The sequence below is a fragment of the Balaenoptera borealis genome, assembly GCF_965194805.1.
Source record: "Balaenoptera borealis genome assembly, chromosome: 2".
Lineage (NCBI taxonomy): Eukaryota > Metazoa > Chordata > Mammalia > Artiodactyla > Balaenopteridae > Balaenoptera > Balaenoptera borealis.
This window is the reverse complement of record NC_138867.1, coordinates 172,950,769-172,969,395: the sequence shown is the minus strand read 5'-3', so window position 1 is coordinate 172,969,395 and position 18,627 is coordinate 172,950,769. Positions and strand designations below refer to the sequence as shown.

The window sequence follows — 18,627 nt, the reverse complement described above, 5'->3', positions numbered from 1 at the left end:
ATCCTGGGTGGTTTCCAGAAAACCAGCTCACTTCAAACCCCACCTGTTCTTGGAGAGGTGCCCAAGGCAGGGCTCAGGCACAGCTAGCCATTCTCATGGGAAAGACAGGCCCTGGGTCCTTGCTGGCTGCTTTGCCTGTTGCAACACCGGTGCCTCTTTCCCACCTCCCGGGCCTTTGCACTTGCTGAGCGCTGTGCCTAGACTGCTCTCCACAGATCCTCACTGCCTCGCTGAAGACTGAACCATTGGGTTTCTGTCCCCCACCAGACGGAGTCTGAGAGGGCAGGGACCACATGTGTCACTGCGTCACCAGGAGGAGTTAAGTAAGTCTGAGAAGAGTAGTGATGGCCAGTGACTATCCCTCTACCTGTATCTGCACCACGTGGGGAAAAGTCCTGGGTCTGGCAATGCTGGGCCAAATTTTTGATGTTAACTCTGCCAAAATGTCTTCCACGGATGTTCCAATTCATTCTCAACAGCACTTAATAAGGGGTCATGTTTTCCTCCAGCCTTGCCCACAACTTGGGTTAGCAAGCCGGTGGCTGAAAAAAAGCACATCTTAGGATTTGAATTTGCTTTTCCTTATGCAAAAGCATTCTGCCCTGATAAAAAAATCGTTTACATGAAAGAAAAAAGTCTTACAAAGTTGAATCACTTTTTAAAAGCTCTGGTATCATAATTCCCTGGCAGTCCAGTGGTTAGGACTCGGCGCTTTCACCTCTGGGGCCCGGGTTCAATCCCTGGTCGGGGAACTAAGATCCTGCAAGTCGTGTGGTGTGTACCCACCCCACCTCCCGAAGAAAAAGCTCAGGTATGTGGGGCGAAAGCCTGAAAAAAATCTCTACATATGTTGTAAATACTTTTTTCCTCAGGGTACTTTCTGATGTTTAAGGTATATTTTGGGGGGCCAGGCCAAATTTTTCTTTATGTTTCCCTAGTTGATTTCATTAACCCTGTGCTTTCTGGCAGAAATTCCTGGTTGCCCTAAATATTCCTTCTCTCCTTCCTCAGTAAAAGGAATCTCCATATCTAGATGCCAACCCAGAAAAGTTTCCCAGCCTTTTAACCTAGGGATGGGCATGTGATACTAGCAGTAGTGATGTGTGCCATTTTCAGGAACTACCATCTGGCTAGAATATAGGCACAATGGCTGGTACTCCAGCAGCTGTTTTTACCCTGGGTCTGCATGACTAGAACATGAGAAGTAAACACCTTTGTAGGCTATGATCTGGAACTCCTGATGCCTGTGCCTGGGGCAAGTCACGGCCCACTCTGAGCCTTAGGTTTTTCCTATGTAAAGTGGGAATAGTGATCCCTCAGGTCTGGGGGTGAGGGCTTCAGATGAGCTAGAGGTCGAGAGGCCAGGAGTGTCAGGTGGGAGAATGCGCCACCAGGAAAGTGGGAAGCCAGGGACCCGCAAATGTCCCCCATGCACCCCCATCCCTACCTTGAAGCTCCACCAAGGCTTCATCCACATTACAGCCTGGGAACCAGTTGGGAGGGCTCTGCCCCAGCCAGCTAAGGGATGGGGTCAGTCTCATTGAGGAGGTCTTGAACCAAGTGATGAGTGAGCCCCCAGTTTGCCCACACCCGTATTCATCCACCCACCCTGCCATCTACTCATCCTCTTGTAACTTTGTCACCCCCTACCATGTAGCTACCCACCTGCCAATTCCCCCACAAACCCTGCTTACAGCAGCCATCCAAAGCTGGCTGGAGGTGAGGACCACTGAACTGAACCCTCAATCGCCAGTGGGAGTTGAGATGCCAGGACCAACCAGCGCAAAGGCCCAGAGCTAGGAGGAAATGGGCCCATCCATGTGTGGTCTGTGAGGCAGGACTGGCCACTTGGATCACTGACTCCTCTCTGTGGTCAGCTGGGGCCCAGGAACAGGTTCTTGCCCAGGCTCACCCAGCCAGTCCAAGGATGGGCAGGAATCTGGAACCCGAGAGGCCTGGTGGACCCCTCCCTCCTCCTCAGGTGCTGAGGCACTCCCAGGTCCCACCCCTGGGCTTGTCCAGGTGCCAGCTGTCACAACTGGGCAGGGCTGGGAGCCCTGGGGAAGAGCCGCCCATCCCTGACCCACCCTGCACCTCACTCCTGTGTCAGGACCAAGGGCAGGTGTCAGGGCAAGACGAGGGGGGGGCGGCCCAGGAGACCTGTAGTAGATCCTGACACCCAGAGACTCTGAGAATCATAGGATCAGAATCCTTAGGACTTGGAATCAGAGAATCTCACAATGATAATGACCATGACAGCCACCAGTGGTAGTAAAGGTTTGCTTTTACTGAGTGCAGGGTTAGATGTTCAAGGACAGATACCCAGCAGGTCATGCTGGGGCTAGAGTACCTCATGACCTCTCATCTCCGCCCCTTGCCGTGTCCCCAGGGAGACGTGGGAACGCTGGAACCCAGGCAGCAGTCAGGAGTGGGGGCAGCAGACACCCACCCAGCACCCCGACATTCCTGCCCCTTTTGCTTAGACTGCTGCTGCTGGGTCTTCAGGGATCGCCCTGCTCCTCTCCCCCCATCGACAGGGGGTCCTGGGGTCCTGCCTGCCCTCCTCCCATTCCATGACAAATCACACCGTCAGGGAAGGTGTGACTGCTTCCCCTCCCTGCTCCCTGCCCTCCTCCATACTTTCTCCTCCACCACCCACCCTGCAGGGCTTCCAACTCTGGGCCTCCAGTGCAGGAAGTCCAGAACATGTCCTGAATCCACCCATTTCTCCCCACCCCTCAATCCCTGCCTTGGACATGGTGGGCTTTTCAGAACCTAGAACTCTTGTTAGGTCCCTCATTTGCTCCAGACTCTCTAAGTGCGGCCGGCCCCCACTGACCAGCGCTCTCAGAATAAAACCCAGACCCCTCGCCAAGGCTCAAGGTCCACTGTGTCCCTCCCTGTCCTGCTCCTTCCCACCTCAGGGCCCTCCCCCCAGCTCTCTCGAAGCCTGGCTCATTCTCTGCCTGCAGGGCCCCTCCCTGAGACCCCACATTAAGTGCCCCCCCCCAGGCCGTCTCCATCTTTGACCTTGCTTCACTTTTGTCATCTGTTAGCTTCTGAAATGGGTATTCATCTGCTGGCTTGGTCAGAGTCATGAGGCCGTGTGCGGGATGGGTCCACCTGGAACCTGTTATGTCCCCAGTGTCCTGTTCCTAGAACCTCCCTGGGGAGATAGGACAGGTTTTTGCCTGAGTTTGCATCAATTTGCATATATTTGCATTCTCTTGCTTGGCTTTGTGGGGATCCTGGATTTCCCCTTTCCCACCAGGTTTTCCAGGAGGATGCAGCAGGGGAGTAGAAGGAGGAGGAATTCGGTGTCCTCCCCATCCTCCTGGCACAGGTGAAAGGTGCACACCAGCAGGCAGCAGATGCAGGGAAGAGCAGGCCGGCTCTGCACCCTTGCACGGAGAGAGAGTGAGAAGACAGTCCTGGGCGAAACGTGAGGATGCCTGGAGGACGCTGGACCCAGCTTGGGTGACGTGTGTAGGCCCGAAGAGGCCACCAGGGGGCGGCAGAGGCTGGGGAGGGTTCCAGTGCCCTAGCATGAAACCGGGCAAATTCTTAGATCCCTCTCACTTACGGAGGAGGGAACCCAGCTTTTGGAGGTCAAGCTAGGACTTGAACCCAGAGGTCAGAGCCTCCAGATGACAGTGTCTGGGTTTCTTGATGGCATTACCCTAGACAAGGGACTTCCCCTTCCCCTGTACCTCTGGTCTCCTCATTTGTGCGATAGGGACATGCCAGACACTACTTCCCCAGGTAGTCCTGTCTCCATTTATTCAGGTTCATGGCCACAGACAATCCCTCCCCCATGACCTCCATTATACACTTAATGTCTGGCACAGCGTAGACACTAGTTCATGTTTGGTGAAGGAACCAACGAATGGATAAAGGAATGAATGAGGTACTTACTCTGTGCCAGGCTTTTGTTATGCAGGTTCAATTTATTCCTCTGAGGCAAGGGCTATTTTACCCCCACTTACAGATGGGGAAACTGAGGCCCAGAGAGAAGCAAAGACTTCCTCAAATATGTATGCGTTCAGGACTTGAATGCCTCCCACTCAACTTAGCCTAAGGGCGGGGTTTGGTGATGCCCTCCCTCTAGGCTCTAGAGAAAGGGAGTGGGTCACGGTGCCAGTTGGGGGCGGTGGTTCAAGCAGAGCAAACTTTCCTTATGGGACCCTGCAACCTTGAAAGTAAACCCCACTCCTGTGGGTGAGTGAGCTCCCCGTAGCTCAAGGTACAAAAAGCACAGTGGGGATTTGAATGGTGCAGCCACTGCTCCAGGCTGTGTGGCCTTGGGTGAGTGACATGCCATCTCAGAACCTCAGTTTCCCCACCTGTCAAAGGGAGGCATTAACAGCTTATGGTCAGCGGAAAGTGCCACACGAAGCAAGGGTGGGCATTTGGGAGCCTCCACCCACCCCCCAGCAGCCACCTACGTGTCCTGTCCCGGCTTATCGGATCGAATCCAGGGAGGAAAGGGTGCGGGTCCTGCCCGCCCCCACGTCTGAGGGCGGAGTTTCGCTGACCCGGGAGCCCAATAAATCCACAGCCCGCCGCCGCGAGCTGCCCCTTTAAGCCCCACCGAGACCTCCTGCAGTCAGCGCTGAGCACAGCTCCCAGGGAGAGGGACAGACGTGTGGGTGGTGGACGCACAGCTGCACCGGGCAATCGGACCGAGTGGGAGGCCAGGTGGACAGACAGACAGACGGTGGAGACAGACACGAAGACGAAGAGGAGGGACAGGGAGACAGGCGACCGCAGCAAGGAGCCACAGATTCCTTGCCCAGGGAGCCCCGGCCCCGCGGGGGACCAAAGGGGACAGGCTTGCCGTGCAGCTGCCGAGGCCGAGCATCCTCCCACCTCTGCGCAGTCCTGCCTCCTCTGCCACTGCCAACTTCCCTTAGCCGAGACACGCGGGGTGGCTGGAAGGGCGGAGGACACGCCTGGTCCCCTCACCCACACCTCATGGCCGCCGTCGAGGCAGGGGCGCAGGCCACGTTCGGAGCTTGGGACTACGGGGTCTTCGCTCTCATGCTGCTGGTGTCCACCGGCATCGGGCTATGGGTCGGGCTAGCCCGGGGCGGGCAGCGCAGCGCCGAGGATTTCTTCACCGGGGGCCGGCGCCTGACTGCCCTGCCCGTTGGCCTCTCGCTGGCCGCCAGCTTCATGTCGGCCGTACAGGTGCTGGGCGTGCCGGCCGAGGCCTACCGCTACGGCCTCAAGTTCCTCTGGATGTGCCTGGGACAGCTGCTCAACTCTCTGCTCACTGCCCTGCTCTTCCTGCCGGTCTTCTACCGCCTGGGCCTCACCAGCACCTACCAGGTACCAGGCAGAGGCCCGGCAGCGTCAGGACCTGCCTGGCTGGGAACGCAGGGTCGCGGCGGGGGAGATCCTGAGGCTTTGAACTGCTGTGCAGGGGGCCGCAGGGGGCCGCAGGCGGGCTCCTTAGTGCTTTAATGTGGGGGCCCCCGGGCGGACAGGTGGCGAGGGTTCTGGGAAGAAGCCCCAGGCACTGGGGCCAGGGGCAGGAAGGAGGAAGAGGAGCCGGCGTCCGGATTCTCTCTGGTGGAAACCCGGTCAGGGCGTGGCCAGGCTCGGCCAGGGGCGCACTCACGTGCGAACAGGCACACACTTGCAACCCACATGCCTGAGCTTGCGTACACCCGAGTGCTCGCCGGGCGGCGGGCTCCGGATTCGAAATCCGACATCTCCGCTTCCTCCTACCTTCGGCAAGGGGTTGCCTCTCTGCTCGTGTTTCCCAAACGTCAAACTGGGCTAATTACAGGACCTCCCCCCAGGGCAGTAGGCGAAGTGATTAAAATCTTGACCAGTGTACGGTAGGCAGCCAGCTACAGGCACTGTCTGTATCTTGCCAAAGTTGACTCAGAGAGGCGGCAGCCCCGGGGGACAATCAGACATGAGTGGGAGTGGGTGGGGCTGATGTGTACACACTTGATGGCTCAGTCCTCCTGGGCACACGCCATGTGCACAGGCGCGGGGTTGGCGCGTGTGTGCAAGTGTGTGCGGATAGGTCGGAGTGTGTGCTCCTGGCGGGAGCCCCCGTGGGCAAGAGTGCGGAGGGCGCAGTTGCCCTCCCGAGGGCGGGCAGAAGCCAAGAGGGCCAGTGAAGGACCCCAGACGCTTCGGGCCCCTGGGTAGGGCCTGTCCAAGTGACCATGAGCCCTCGGCTCCTCCTTGCAGTATCTGGAGCTGCGCTTCAGCCGCGCTGTGCGGCTCTGCGGGACACTGCAGTACCTGGTGGCTACAGTGAGTGGCCTCGGCCCCGCCCTCGCCCCCAGGGTCCAGCTCGGGTCAAATCTTGGTCGGTCCCGCCCACAGCCCTCTCCCTTCCCTCACGACCCCGCCCCGTGGGTCCCGCCCCCACCCCACAAAGCCTTGCCTAGGCCCCGCCCACAATCCTTCTGGCCCCGCCCCCAAGAGGCTCCATCTATAATACAAGTTTGGCCCACAGGCCTCTCGCATATGCGCTACCCGAGCCCGCCGCGACCCTACATGGCCCTGCCCATCTGCCCCCAGTCACGTACCCCAACCACCCTTCTCCCCCTCTCTCCTAATGCCTTCTTCACCCAGGAGCCCCCCAATCCCCCCGCCCCTACTCACCTGCCCCTGCCCTCTACCTGCAGATGCTGTACACTGGCATCGTGATCTACGCCCCCGCGCTCATCCTGAACCAAGGTTTGACTCGGGGGAGGGTGACGGGGAGGGGACAAAAGCTTAGAGACTGGACCAGGGGAAGGAAGGGGCAGCCCTAGGAGAGACTTGGGAGGGAAGTATTCTCCTGGAGAGAAGAGGGCCCAAGACAGTGGAGGCCAAGTTTACACCCTGCACAGCGGCCTAATGGGAGGGTCTCCTTGCAGTGACAGGGCTGGACATCTGGGCATCGCTCCTGTCTACCGGAGTCATCTGCACCTTCTACACTACTGTGGTGAATGTCCCCCTACCCCCACCCGACGTGGGGCTCCATGTCCACTGAGTGGGAGAGACTGTGGGCAGACCCATCCACTCCCTACCTTCCCTTCCTCCGGAGGAAGCCTGTGTCCCAATTGGGCCTACTTCCTCATCTTTATTATGAAAGGTGATTTGAAAAGTTTATTGCTGAAAGTCCAAGGACAATCTAGCTTCAGGCATGGCTGGATCCAGGGGCTACAACAGAGTCCTCTGGGTCCCTCTCCCATCTCTAAGGACCTCATTAGCTCCAGGCTTCCACCCCTTTTGGCTTCCTTCCAGCAGCAAGTGAGTTCCAGTTTCAGGATGGGCTGGCTGAAGTCCCCGAAGGGCTCTGTTTGGCTGGCTCTGGTATTCTGTGAAGGATGAGCCATTCACAGATGTTTGGGTAGCTAGGATGTTCTGATTGGCTATTCCTGGAGCTGGGAGCAGGGTTAGCTTCACCCAAATGACCTGAGTGGGGGGGAAGGGGCTTCTCCAAAGGAAAATCCAGGGGCTGCCAAGACAAAAACATGAAGAACATGCCAAAGACATGAAGGCTGGATGGGTAAAAACAACAGCTAATAATAACAGTAGTAGTAATAATGATAATAATGGTGGCAGCCATCACTCACTGAACACTTGTATGTGCCAGATGCTCTTCCAAATATTTTTCTTGTATTAACTAATTTAGTCCTCACAATGATACCCTGAGGAAGGTACTGTTATTACCCCCCATTTTACAGATAAGGAAACCGAGGCAGAGAGGGGTATTGGTCCCAGCCACTGCTGGAGGCCAGGCCAGGTTGGCCCCAGCCAGGTCCGCCACCTGACTCCTCCCTCCTACCTCTGCCCTGTCCTGTAGGCCCCAGACAGATTCCCGTCTGACACCCTGTCTCCCTCTCTGTCACATCTTGCAGGGCGGCATGAAGGCTGTGATCTGGACCGACGTGTTTCAGGTCTTAGTGATGCTGAGTGGTTTCTGGGTTGTCCTGGCTCGCGGAACTATGCTCGTGGGTGGACCTGGGCAAGTACTTGAGCTTGCCAAGAACCACTCCAGGATCAACCTGATGGAGTAAGTGAAAACATAAAGGGGGATACTGCCAAACGATGGAGCTGACATCTGTCTGCCCTGGGAGAAGCCAACCAATGCCTCCTGCTCCAGGAAGCCCTCCTTGCTCCCCCCCTCCAGACTCCCCACGGACAGAACCCTGGCTCCCCCTCTCTGTACTCCCATAGCCCCCATCCCTCCATCTGGCCCAGTCTTCTGCACCACCCCACCCCCTAGCCCAGACTGGGGACTGCAGGCTCTCTGAGCTCCCAGCTGAACATAGAAAAAATGTTTTCTGAATGCATACATGGATGATTCAAACTCCTATTCACACTTCAGAACCTACCCCAAATATCCCTTTAAGGCCCATAAGGTCCAGAATGGCTATCTGGGGCACTTTGGGAAGGTGAATCAGTGTGGCATCCCCACATGGCTGACTTGCCCTGCCCTCATCCAGCTTTGACCTGGACCCAAGGAGCCGCTACACATTCTGGACTTTTGTTGTCGGTGGCACATTGGTGTGGCTCTCAATGTATGGTGTGAACCAAGCACAGGTGCAGCGCTACATGGCCTGTCGCACGGAGAAACAGGCCAAGCTGTGAGTATTTGGGAGGGGCAAAGCGGATACCTCGGGGACGTGCTGCTCCCCTCCCCTTCTGAGACCACCTCTCCCCCCAGGGCCGTGCTCATCAACCAACTGGGCCTGTTTCTGATCGTGTCCAGTGCTGCTGCCTGTGGTATCATCATGTTCACGTTCTACCTTGACTGTGACCCTCTCCTGGCAGGGCGTATCTCTGCCCCAGACCAGGTGAGTCTGGTCCAGGCTCCTAGGCCACTTCTATCTACCCACCCCCACTGTGAACCTCTGGATGAGTCTCTGCGGGTGAGAGTGGAAAAGTAGAGACAGCCTGTGCAAAGGTCCAGAGGCAGGAAAGAGCTCAGCTCACAGGAGGATCTGGGAGGTGATGGGAAGCCATGGGAGGGAGTAGGGGAGGGGTATTTCAGACTCCCTGAAGGCTATCAAGGAGGAGATGGGACCATGGTCCATCATGAAATGATGACATTAACCATAATGACCCTCTCTCATGTCCCAAGTGTCTACTCTGTGCCTCATGCTGTTCCCTTCACAAGCAGTTAATTTCCCATCAAATCTTTCAACACGTGATGAGGCCAAGGTTGCCATGGCCCTTGACTTCCAGATGAGGAAACTGAGGCAGGAGGTCGCGGGTAGAGCAATTGCCTGAGGTCCACAGGCAAGTCAGGGGCAGCACCAGGGCCAAGACCTAGACCTGCACACCCTGGCGGGATCTCTGACCCTGAGGCTCAGAGCTGGCAGAGGCTGCAAGACCATCCCATCAGATCCTCCTCTGGGGTCAGATCCTGGACTGTCTGACTGTGTAACCTCAAGCAAGGTGTGTACCTCTTTGGTCTCACTGGCTCCATCAGTAAAGTGGGGATGACACAGGACCTTGCCTCACTCAGGTCCCAGGGCTCTTTGCATGGTATCACAAAGTCAATCAACAAACACACACACGCTAAGTGCCCACTGTGAGCCTGGTCTGTACAGGGTACTGGGGGCGTGCAGTGTAAGGACAGACAGAAGCCCCTGCCCTTGGGGTGCTGCTGTCCTGGAGGTTGACCCCTGATTCCCCCCAGTACATGCCCCTGATGGTGCTGGACATCTTCGAGGACCTGCCTGGAGTCCCTGGGCTCTTTCTGGCCTGTGCCTACAGTGGCACCCTCAGGTGAGTGGCGCAGTTTGCTCACTTGGCCACATCTGAGCCCGTGGGTCCTCCTTGTCTGTACCAGCCACTCCCCTGTGGGATGGAATGTTCTGGGCATGTCCATCATTTACTGCTCAGTCCCCATCAGGTGGGCTCTGTCAAAGGGCACACCCTGGGCATAAGGACCCCAGCTCCGGAGTCTTTACCTTCTTATTGCCCGGCAGGGCCACACGAGACTCCTTTCCCTTCTTTCTGTCCTCCATCCCCCAAACAAATGTTTGTTAAGCACCTATGTGGCAGGTACTGCTGTTCTAAATACTGGGGCACAGCCATGGCCAAGCGGTCCCCCATTCTTGCCCTCAGGGGCCTTACACTCTGGTGGTTTCAAATCTTCCGCAGCTTCTGGCCTGCTCCTGCTGTGACCAGAGTTCCATGTGACTGTTCTCTGCACCCCATTATTGCTCTGTAATGAGAACCTGTGTCATTTGTGTCCTTGGTCATGGGTGTCCTTGCTCCTGTGAGGGTGTCTCAGGTCTATGGGGTAGTGTGGGGATGTGGACATCTCCACTCCTGAGGAATTCTGTCGCCCCTGCCTCTACCCCTGGGCTGGCTGGGGGTCCTGGCAGGCCAGATAGTGTGGGCAGCTGGGGGCCTCCCCTAGCAGGTAGGCCCCAGGGGGGGTGTGGCCAATCCCTTGATGTGGCCTGAGGACACCCCTCCCCCCTCCCTTGTACCCGCCAGCACTGCATCCACCAGCATCAACGCCATGGCTGCCGTCACTGTGGAGGACCTCATCAAACCTCGGCTGCCGAGTCTGACCCCCCGGAGACTTGTCATCATCTCCAAGGGGCTGTGTGAGTTGGGGGGACCTGGGTGGGGGGCCAGGGCAGCCTCTCCCCGCTGACAGTGCCGTCCCCATCCACTACAGCGCTCATCTACGGCTCGGCCTGTCTCACTGTGGCAGCTCTGTCCTCCCTGCTGGGGGGCGGTGTTCTCGAGGTGAGCCCCGCCCCCCACCCTGCCCTAATCTCCCCAAGAGGTGAGGCAACATCCACGTTGAAATGAGGCTCCGAGAAGGTTATACATGTCAGCGGCAGAACTGAGTTCTGACTGATGCCACAGGCAGGATACTTCCTGCAGCCACCTGGCCAGAAGCGGGGCGGGGGTGGGGGGTGGGGTGGGGGACAGCTAGGAGGGGGAGTGGTGGCCTGGGGGCAAGAAGGGCCTCCTCCTGGCCTGGAGGTGGAACCAAGTTTGTCAAGAGAGAGAATCAGCATCTTTGGGAGAGAGGCAGGCACAAGGAGTCCCCTCCCCTTTGGGGAGTCCCCTCCCCTTTAGGGCACAGAGGAGTCTCAAGGTCCACAGTAGAATTCCCGAGGTCTTCCTTTCCCAGCGGGTAAACTGAGGACAGGAAAGGTGGGAGAGCTCTGCTCTCAGTCTCAACCCCACCCACTCTCCCAGGGCTCCTTCACCATCATGGGAGTCATCAGCGGCCCCCTCCTAGGAGCCTTCATCCTGGGAATGTTCCTCCCCGCCTGCAATACGCTGGTGAGTGGGGGTGAGCGAGGTGAGGGGCTGGGAGTACCCTCCACTGACACTGGGTCCCCCATCAGGGCGTCCTGTCCGGGCTGGCGGTGGGCTTGGCGCTGTCGCTGTGGGTGGCCGTGGGTGCCACTCTGTACCCGCCTAGCGCACAGTCCATGGGGGTCCTGCCTTCATCGGCCGCCGGCTGTGCTGTGCCCTCGGCCAACGCCTCTGGCCTCCTAGACCCGCTTCTCGCCGCCAACGCCTCCAGCAGGGCCTCCAGGTGAGCGAGCAGGTCTGAGCGGGAGGCGTGGCCAGGGAGGGGTCCTTCTGCTGAGTCCCGATAGAGAGGAGGAGCGGGGAGCAGGAAGAAGTGAGGGAATGGCATTCCCAGCAGAGGGGAAAGAAAGTGCAAAGGCTCTGAGACCAGGGTTCAGTTTAATCTTTTTTTTTTTTTTTTTGGCTGCGTTGGGTCTTCGTTGCTGCGGGCAGCTTTCTCTAGTTGTGGCGAGCGGGGGCTACTCTTCGTTGCGGTGCGCGGGCTTCTCGTGGCGGTGGCTTCTCTTGCTGCAGAGCATGGGCTCTAGGTGCGTGGGCTTCAGGAGTTGTGGCTCGCGGGCTTAGTTGCTCCACGGCATGTGGGATCTTCCCGGACCAGGGATCGAACCCGTGTGCCCTGCATTGGCAGGCGGATTCTTAACCACTGCGCCACCAGGGAAGTCCCCCAGGGTTCAGTTTAGTGCATTCCAACTATGGTGAGGTTGGCGTGGATTTAATGGGAGGAGTAAGGATAGGAGATGAGGTCCAGCCAGAGGAATCTGATTCTTTTCTTTCCAAATTGAGATATCATTTACAGACCATAAAATTAGCCGTTTAAAAGGGGTTTTTAGTATATTCCCCTGGTTATACAATCATCACCACTAACTGAAGAACATTTTCATTACCTCAAAAACAAAAACAAGCAAAACAAAAATAGACCACAAAATAAAACTCTGTACACTTTAGCAGTCACTCCCCATTTCCACCTCCCTCTAGCCCCTGGCAACCACTAATCCAGTTTCTGTCGCTATGGATTTGCCTATTCTGGACATTTCATATGAATGAAATTGTACACTATATGGCCTGTTGTCTCTGACTTCCTTCACTCAGCGTGTTTTTAAGGTTCATCCACACTGTAGTGTGTATCAGTGCTTCATTCCTTTTATGGCTGAGTAATATTTCACTGTATGGGTGGATCAATTTTATTTATCCTTTTTTTTTTAACATCTTTATTGGAGTATAATTGCTTTACAATGGTGTGTTAGTTTCTGCTTTATAACAAAGTGAATCAGTTATACATCAGTTGACGGACATTTAGTGATTGTGAACAGTGCTGCTATGAACATTTGTGTACAAGTATTGGTGTAGACATATGTTTTCATTTCTCTTGATATATACCTAGGAGTGGAATTGCTGGATCATATGGTAATTCTATGTTTAACTTTTTGAGGAACCACCAGACTGTTTTCCACAGTGACTTCATCATTTTACATTCCCACCAGCAATGTATGAGTGTTCCAATTTCTCCACATCCTCTCCAATACTTGTTATTTTCACCTTTTAAAAATTCTAGCCATCCTACTGGGTATGAAGTGATATGTCATTGTGGTTTGATTTGTGTTTCCCTAATGACTAATGATGTTGACCATCTTTTCATGTGCTTACTGGCCATATTTATATCTTCTTTGGAGAAATGTCTACTCAGATCCCTTGCTCATTTTTAAACTGGGCCATTTGTCTCTTCATTGTTGAGTTGTAAGTTATATATTCTTTATATCTTTATAATTCTGGGTATTAGATCCTTATCAGATGTATGATGTGCAAATATTTTCTCTCATTCTGTGTGTTGTCTTTCATTCTATTGACAGTATCCTTTGATATACAAAAGTTTTCCATTTTGATGAAGTCCAGTTCATCTATGTTTTCTTTGTTTTGTTTTGTTTGGCTGTGCTACGTGGTTTTTAGGATCTTAGTTCCCTGACCAGGGATTGAACCCCCCGCCCCACCCTCAGCAGTGAAAGCAAGGAGTCCTAACCACTGGACCGCCAGGGAATTCCCTCTGTGTTTTCTTTGGTTGCTTGTGCTTTTGCTATCATATCTAAGAAACTATTGCCAAATCCAAGGTCCTAAAGATTCACAGCTGTTTTCTTCTTAGAGCTTAATTTGGTTTGATTCTGAGGGCAATAGGGGTCCATGCAGGGTGATGAGCAGTAGCAGGAGGTGATCTGAGTTATATATATATTTTTTTTAATGAGGCTTAAGTTACTGTTTCTTTTCTTTTTTTTTTTTTTTATTTATTTGTGGCTGCGTTGGGTCTTCGTCTCTGCGCGAGGGCTTTCTCTAGTTGCGGCGAGCGGGGGCCACTCTTCATCGCGGTGCGCGGGCCTCTCACTATCGCGGCCTCTCTTGTTGCGGAGCACAGGCTCCAGACGCGCAGGCTCAGTAGTTGTGGCTCACGGGCCCAGTTGCTCCGTGGCATGTGGGATCCTCCCAGACCAGGGCTCAAACCCGTGTCCCCTGCATTGGCAGGCAGATTCTCAACCACTGCGCCACCAGGGAAGCCCTGAGTTACATTTTAGTAACGCTCCCTCTGCTTGTGTGTACAGAATGCCTGAGGGTGCTGGTGGGATAGCAGCAGGGAAGGAGAACTGGCACACGTCCAGATGAGCGATAACGGAGGACTGGGCTGGGTCGTGGGAGTGGAGACGGGAAGAAGCAAATGGACTGGGAGTGGATTTTAGACTCATGCTCATCTCTCCCTCCTCCAGCCTCGAAATGGACCCTGATCAACACACCTTGGCTGACAGCTTCTACGGCATTTCCTATCTCTATTATGGTGCCCTGGGCACACTGAGCACCGTGCTATGTGGAGCCCTCGTCAGCTGCCTGACGGGTAAGGAGGGCGTGTGGCATCCTTAGAGGTCATCCTGACCATCCCTCTGCCTCTAGGACCCACCAGACAGGGAGGGAAGGAAGGATCCTTCTGCCAGCCAAGTGGCCATTGCGTGCTAGCCGCATCTACACCCTTTGTGCTGCGTCACCTTCAGGACAACCCTCCACCTCGTGGCACTTGTCCTATTTTGCAAAGGCAGAAACAGAGGCATCCCCTATCCACCTCTCTATTCCCTCTTCGCCCCCAGAAATTAAGTCTTTGCTAGAGGATGTCGGGTAGGGCCACGAGACGCTGTCCCTGGTGCTGATATATCTTCTCATCAAGGCCTTAGCAACTCTGCGCTCCTCCAGGAATTCTGAAGCCCATGGAGAAGTGGAAAGAGATCAAAAGAAATCAATAGTGATAATAGGACCTGTTCTCACTTCCTGAGTCTCAGACTTTACATTCACCCGGCCTTTATTGAGTCTTTCTCTGTTGGGCAATATTCTAGACGATAGGGACATAGGAGTGAACGGAACCATGGGCCAGACCCTCCTGGCCATCCACTGTTGTTCTATTACAACCCCTCACTGTATAGATGAGAAAACTGAAGCCCAGAGAGGGGCAGAGGCTTGCCAGTGTCCCCAGTGGGTCACTATCGGATCTCGGATTGGAAACCATCAGAGCTCTCCCTTCCCCTCCCCAGGGCCTGGTCTCCAGTCCCCGCCCCCCACCCCTCGCTAAATAATTCCATTTTCTCTCTGCCCCCTCAGGCCCCACCAAGCGCAGTGCCCTGGGTCCTGGTCTGCTGTGGTGGGACCTCACACGGCAGACGGCATCTGTGGCCCCTAAGGAAGAAGTGGCCACCCTGGATGACAGCTTGATGAAGGTCAGTCTCAGGGCTGTGCTCCCAGAGTTGGGGGAGGGGCAGTGAAGTGGCTTCGGGTGCTCTGTGTGTGGCCATAACTCAGGGAAGTGACAGGGTGAGTCACCATCTTTGTCTTTCTCAACTTCTCCTTACCTCCAGTGGAAAGGCTCAGTTGGGAGCTAATGTGTCTTCAACACTTTCTATTACCCCCTTTAACAAGCACTGAGCAGAATTCATTTTCATTGTATCTGTTTTTACAATTACTTCCAATCTATGGCAAGTGAAACTGGTTTGTCTTTTGGTGTTGATACAAAGTGTCTCCTGAAAATAAAATTGCTAAATTCAAAAGTGAGTCAACTTAGGAAAAATCTTACATAAGAAACACCACAGGGAGTAGACCAACCTTGGCCAAAGCCGTGTGGTTGCTATTGGAATGTCCTGAGTTTGAGAAACATTGTCCCTGGGGGGTCTGATCCAGGCCTGCTCTTGCTTTGGATTCCCTGTTTCATTCCCTTGTTTATTAAGCACTTGCTGTGTACCCAGACCCGTACTGGCAGGAGCAGAAGAAAGCTAAACCAAGAAAGGAATAGGATCTAAGCGGGTGGTGAAGAGTAGGAAGAAAATAAAGCAGAATACTATGATGGGGACGGCCTCTTGGAAGAGGTGACATTAATAGAGTCCAGAATGAGAAGGAGACAGCCACAGGGAAATCTGAGGGAAGGACATTCTTGGTGGAGGGCACAGCAGGTGCAAAGGGTCTGAGGCCAAAGCAGACTCAACGGTGAGGGCTGGGGAGGGAGGGGATTTGGCTTAAGTGTTTTAAAGCTCCCTCCAGCTGCTGTGGGAAAATATTTATTTTCTTGAAGAACAATATCCATGGAAGCACTGATGGCCTGGGCTGGTGACACGGGCGTGGGGGAGAGAAGTGGATGGAGGTTTTGGAGGCAGAAGGGACAGGACTGACCTATGCACTGGACAAGGGGATATTGTGCAACTCTGCCCAGGTTCTGTCCTCCCAGGCCCTCTGTCCCCAACTGGAGGATATCTGAGCTGACACAGCGGAAGTGGTCTTCATGACAGGGTCTTTCTTCTCTCCTCCCCCCAGGGTGCTGAAGAATTGCCCCCCGGAGCCAAGAGGCCTCCTGACTTCCTGCTCACTGACGAGGACCATCAGCTCTTCCTTGGTCAGAAGGAGATGAATGGAGCTGGCTCCAGGACCCCAGGCAGTGAACATGACAAAGGTCTTGACCTGCGAGAGACAGACCTCTGAGACAGTCAGGGACTGACCGCCTGGGATGGAACCCCAGGGGAGCCAATCCCAGGCCATGAGCCGATGGTCTTGGGCTCCTATTGGCTAGGCCACATCATATGCAAATAAGCTTGGGACTGCACGTCCCTGCCCTATGGGAAGAGGTGAAGCCCCACCTCCAGAAAGTCATTTTATCCTGCCTCCTCCTTCCAGCTGGACCCAAGTCTTAGATGCTGCACCCCTGCCCACTCCCCCAAAACAAGGCCAGATATTTCTCTACCTACAAGAGAAAGATGTTGGAGTCCCCTCTGGACAACATGGGAAATCCCCAGGCCCAACACTGGGGTCTGAGAAAGACCCCAGTTCTTCCCTGGGAAGTATCTGAACCTTAGCAATGATTTTGGAGGTCCTCAGGCCCAACCCCTTGTGCCCACTTCACAGGTAGGGAAACCAAGGCCTGGAAAGGGGCATTGACTTGGCCGAGGTCACAGAACAAACCAGAGACTCATCGAGAGTTGGACACCAGCTCTCCCTCCTTCATCCCTTCCCTGTTTTCCTCCCTTTGGAGGGACAGACGTCACATGGCCTCTGATCTTGTGAGGAGGAGGGGAGGAGAAAGGAGGAATAATGTTTTCAGCCTTCCTTCTGTGCCTGGACACTTTACCCATCTCATCCACTAAGGACCACGAGCCCACTTTACAGAGGAAGAAACTGAGGCTCAGCGAGGTTGCCTGAGGTCGCACAGTGAGTCGGGTCAGGGCAGGGACAGACCTGGGTGCTGCGTGATGCTGAGGCTCCGTTGACGATGTGTTGCTGGTATACAGGCGAGCTCACGCACCAGAGACGCGTCTGACCCTTGGTTGGAGACTTCATCCACGCACATCAAGTAAATGGACTCTTGATGTTCTGTCTTCTCTGAAAAATCATTCTGGCTGTCACCCTAGATCTCCTCAGTCAGATCTGAGTGCAAATCTCTTTATCACTATCCCCGAGCCTATGATGAATAAACCTGAGTATTTAAAGCATCGGAGCAAGGTGATCACTCCCACGCTAGGGTGCATTACACTGCCTTCCCAGACACACAGCTTCTCTCCCCTCCTGACTCCCTCCCAAAGCATCCCCTCCTCACTGCCCTTTGTACACTGTCCCTGCACCAGCCCTTGGGGTTTCTGTGACCCTGAGAGCTGGCTGTACCCACCTTTGCCCACAACTGCCATGGCTCCCATGACCTCCAGGGAAGCGTCCCCTGCTCACCTGGCAGTTGGGGCCCTTATACTAGGTTCAATAGGGTAGCCCCAAAATTCATGTCTACCTGGAAACTCAGAATGTAAGCTTCTTTGAAAATAGGGTCTTGGCAGGTGTGCTTGGTCAAGTTAAGATTAGGCCATACCGGGACTTCCCTGGTGGCGCAGTGGTTGAGAATCCGCCTGCCAGTGCAGGGGACACGGGTTCAAGCCCTGATCCGGGAAGATCCCACATGCCGCAGAGCAACTAAGCCCGTGCACCACAACTACTAAGCCTGCACTCTAGTACCCGCAAGCCGCAACTACTGAGCCCACGTGCCACAACTTCTGAAGCCTGCATGCCTAGAGCCTGTGCTCCGCAACAAAGAGAAGACACCACAATGAGAGGCCCGCACACCACAATGAAGAGTAGCCCCCGCTCGCCGCAACTAGAGAAAGCCCGCGCACAGCAACGAAGACCCAACGCAGCCAAAAAAAAACAAATTAATTAAAAATAAAAATTAGGTCATACTGATTAGAATGGGCCCTGAATCTAATGACTGTGTCCTTAGTAGAAGAGGAGAAAAGACACAGACACACAGGGAGAAAACCACGTGCACAAAGAGGCAGAGATGAGTAACGTACCTACAAGCCAAGGGATGCCAAGGATTGCTGGAGTCACCAGAAGCTGGAAGTGAGGCAGGGGAGGGATTCTATCCTAGGGCCTTCAGAGGAAACACGACCCTGCCAACATCTTGATTTCGAACTTCGGGCCTCCAGTACTGCGAGAAAATTAATTTCTATTGTGTTAAGCTGTGGCAGCCTCAGGAAATGAATATACCCCTCCTGATCTGGCCTCTCTTGACCACTCAGAGACCTGGCCCTCTGTGCAGGCTGTTTTATGGAGACCTTTAGATTTGGACTTAAAAATGACCATCACAGGACTTCCCTGGTGGCACAGTGGTTGACAATCTGCCGGCCAATGCAGGGGACACGGGTTCGAGCCCTGGTCTGGGAAGATCCCACATGCCGTGGAGCAACTAGGCCCGTGAGCCACAACTACTGAGCCTGCGCATCTGGAGCTTGTGCTCCGCAACAAGAGAGGCCATGACAGTGAGAGGCC

At 54.8% G+C, this 18,627-nt stretch overlaps 1 protein-coding gene across 2 annotated transcripts; it reads left to right on the top strand.

Annotated features, from left to right (window-relative positions):
* The first annotated feature begins 2,109 nt into the window (after positions 1-2,109).
* On the top strand, positions 2,110-17,306 carry SLC5A5 (solute carrier family 5 member 5). Of its 2 annotated transcripts, XM_082378845.1 has the most exons (15): positions 2,110-5,331; positions 6,211-6,276; positions 6,654-6,705; positions 6,888-6,955; positions 7,875-8,029; positions 8,463-8,603; positions 8,684-8,813; positions 9,662-9,750; positions 10,471-10,583; positions 10,658-10,728; positions 11,191-11,277; positions 11,343-11,536; positions 14,061-14,185; positions 14,938-15,053; positions 16,138-17,306. In XM_082378845.1, the coding sequence occupies exons 1-15, from the start codon at positions 4,975-4,977 to the stop codon at positions 16,300-16,302; spliced, it is 1,929 nt and encodes a 642-aa protein (XP_082234971.1). In that variant the 5' UTR covers positions 2,110-4,974; the 3' UTR covers positions 16,303-17,306. The 2 variants fall into 2 exon arrangements, with proteins under 2 accessions (XP_082234971.1, XP_082234972.1); XM_082378846.1 differs by lacking the exons at positions 6,211-6,276; positions 6,654-6,705; positions 6,888-6,955.
* The last annotated feature ends 1,321 nt before the right edge of the window (positions 17,307-18,627 follow it).

Bases quoted from the DNA above. Each gene is read 5' to 3' on its own strand.
- SLC5A5 (XM_082378845.1), top strand. From the start codon at position 4,975: ATGGCCGCCGTCGAGGCAGGGGCGCAGGCCACGTTCGGAGCTTGGGAC. The intron at 9,751-10,470 runs GTGAGTGGCGCA...TGTACCCGCCAG, and splicing joins GCCTACAGTGGCACCCTCAG to CACTGCATCCACCAGCATCA. The intron at 11,537-14,060 runs GTGAGCGAGCAG...TCCCTCCTCCAG, and splicing joins GCCTCCAGCAGGGCCTCCAG to CCTCGAAATGGACCCTGATC.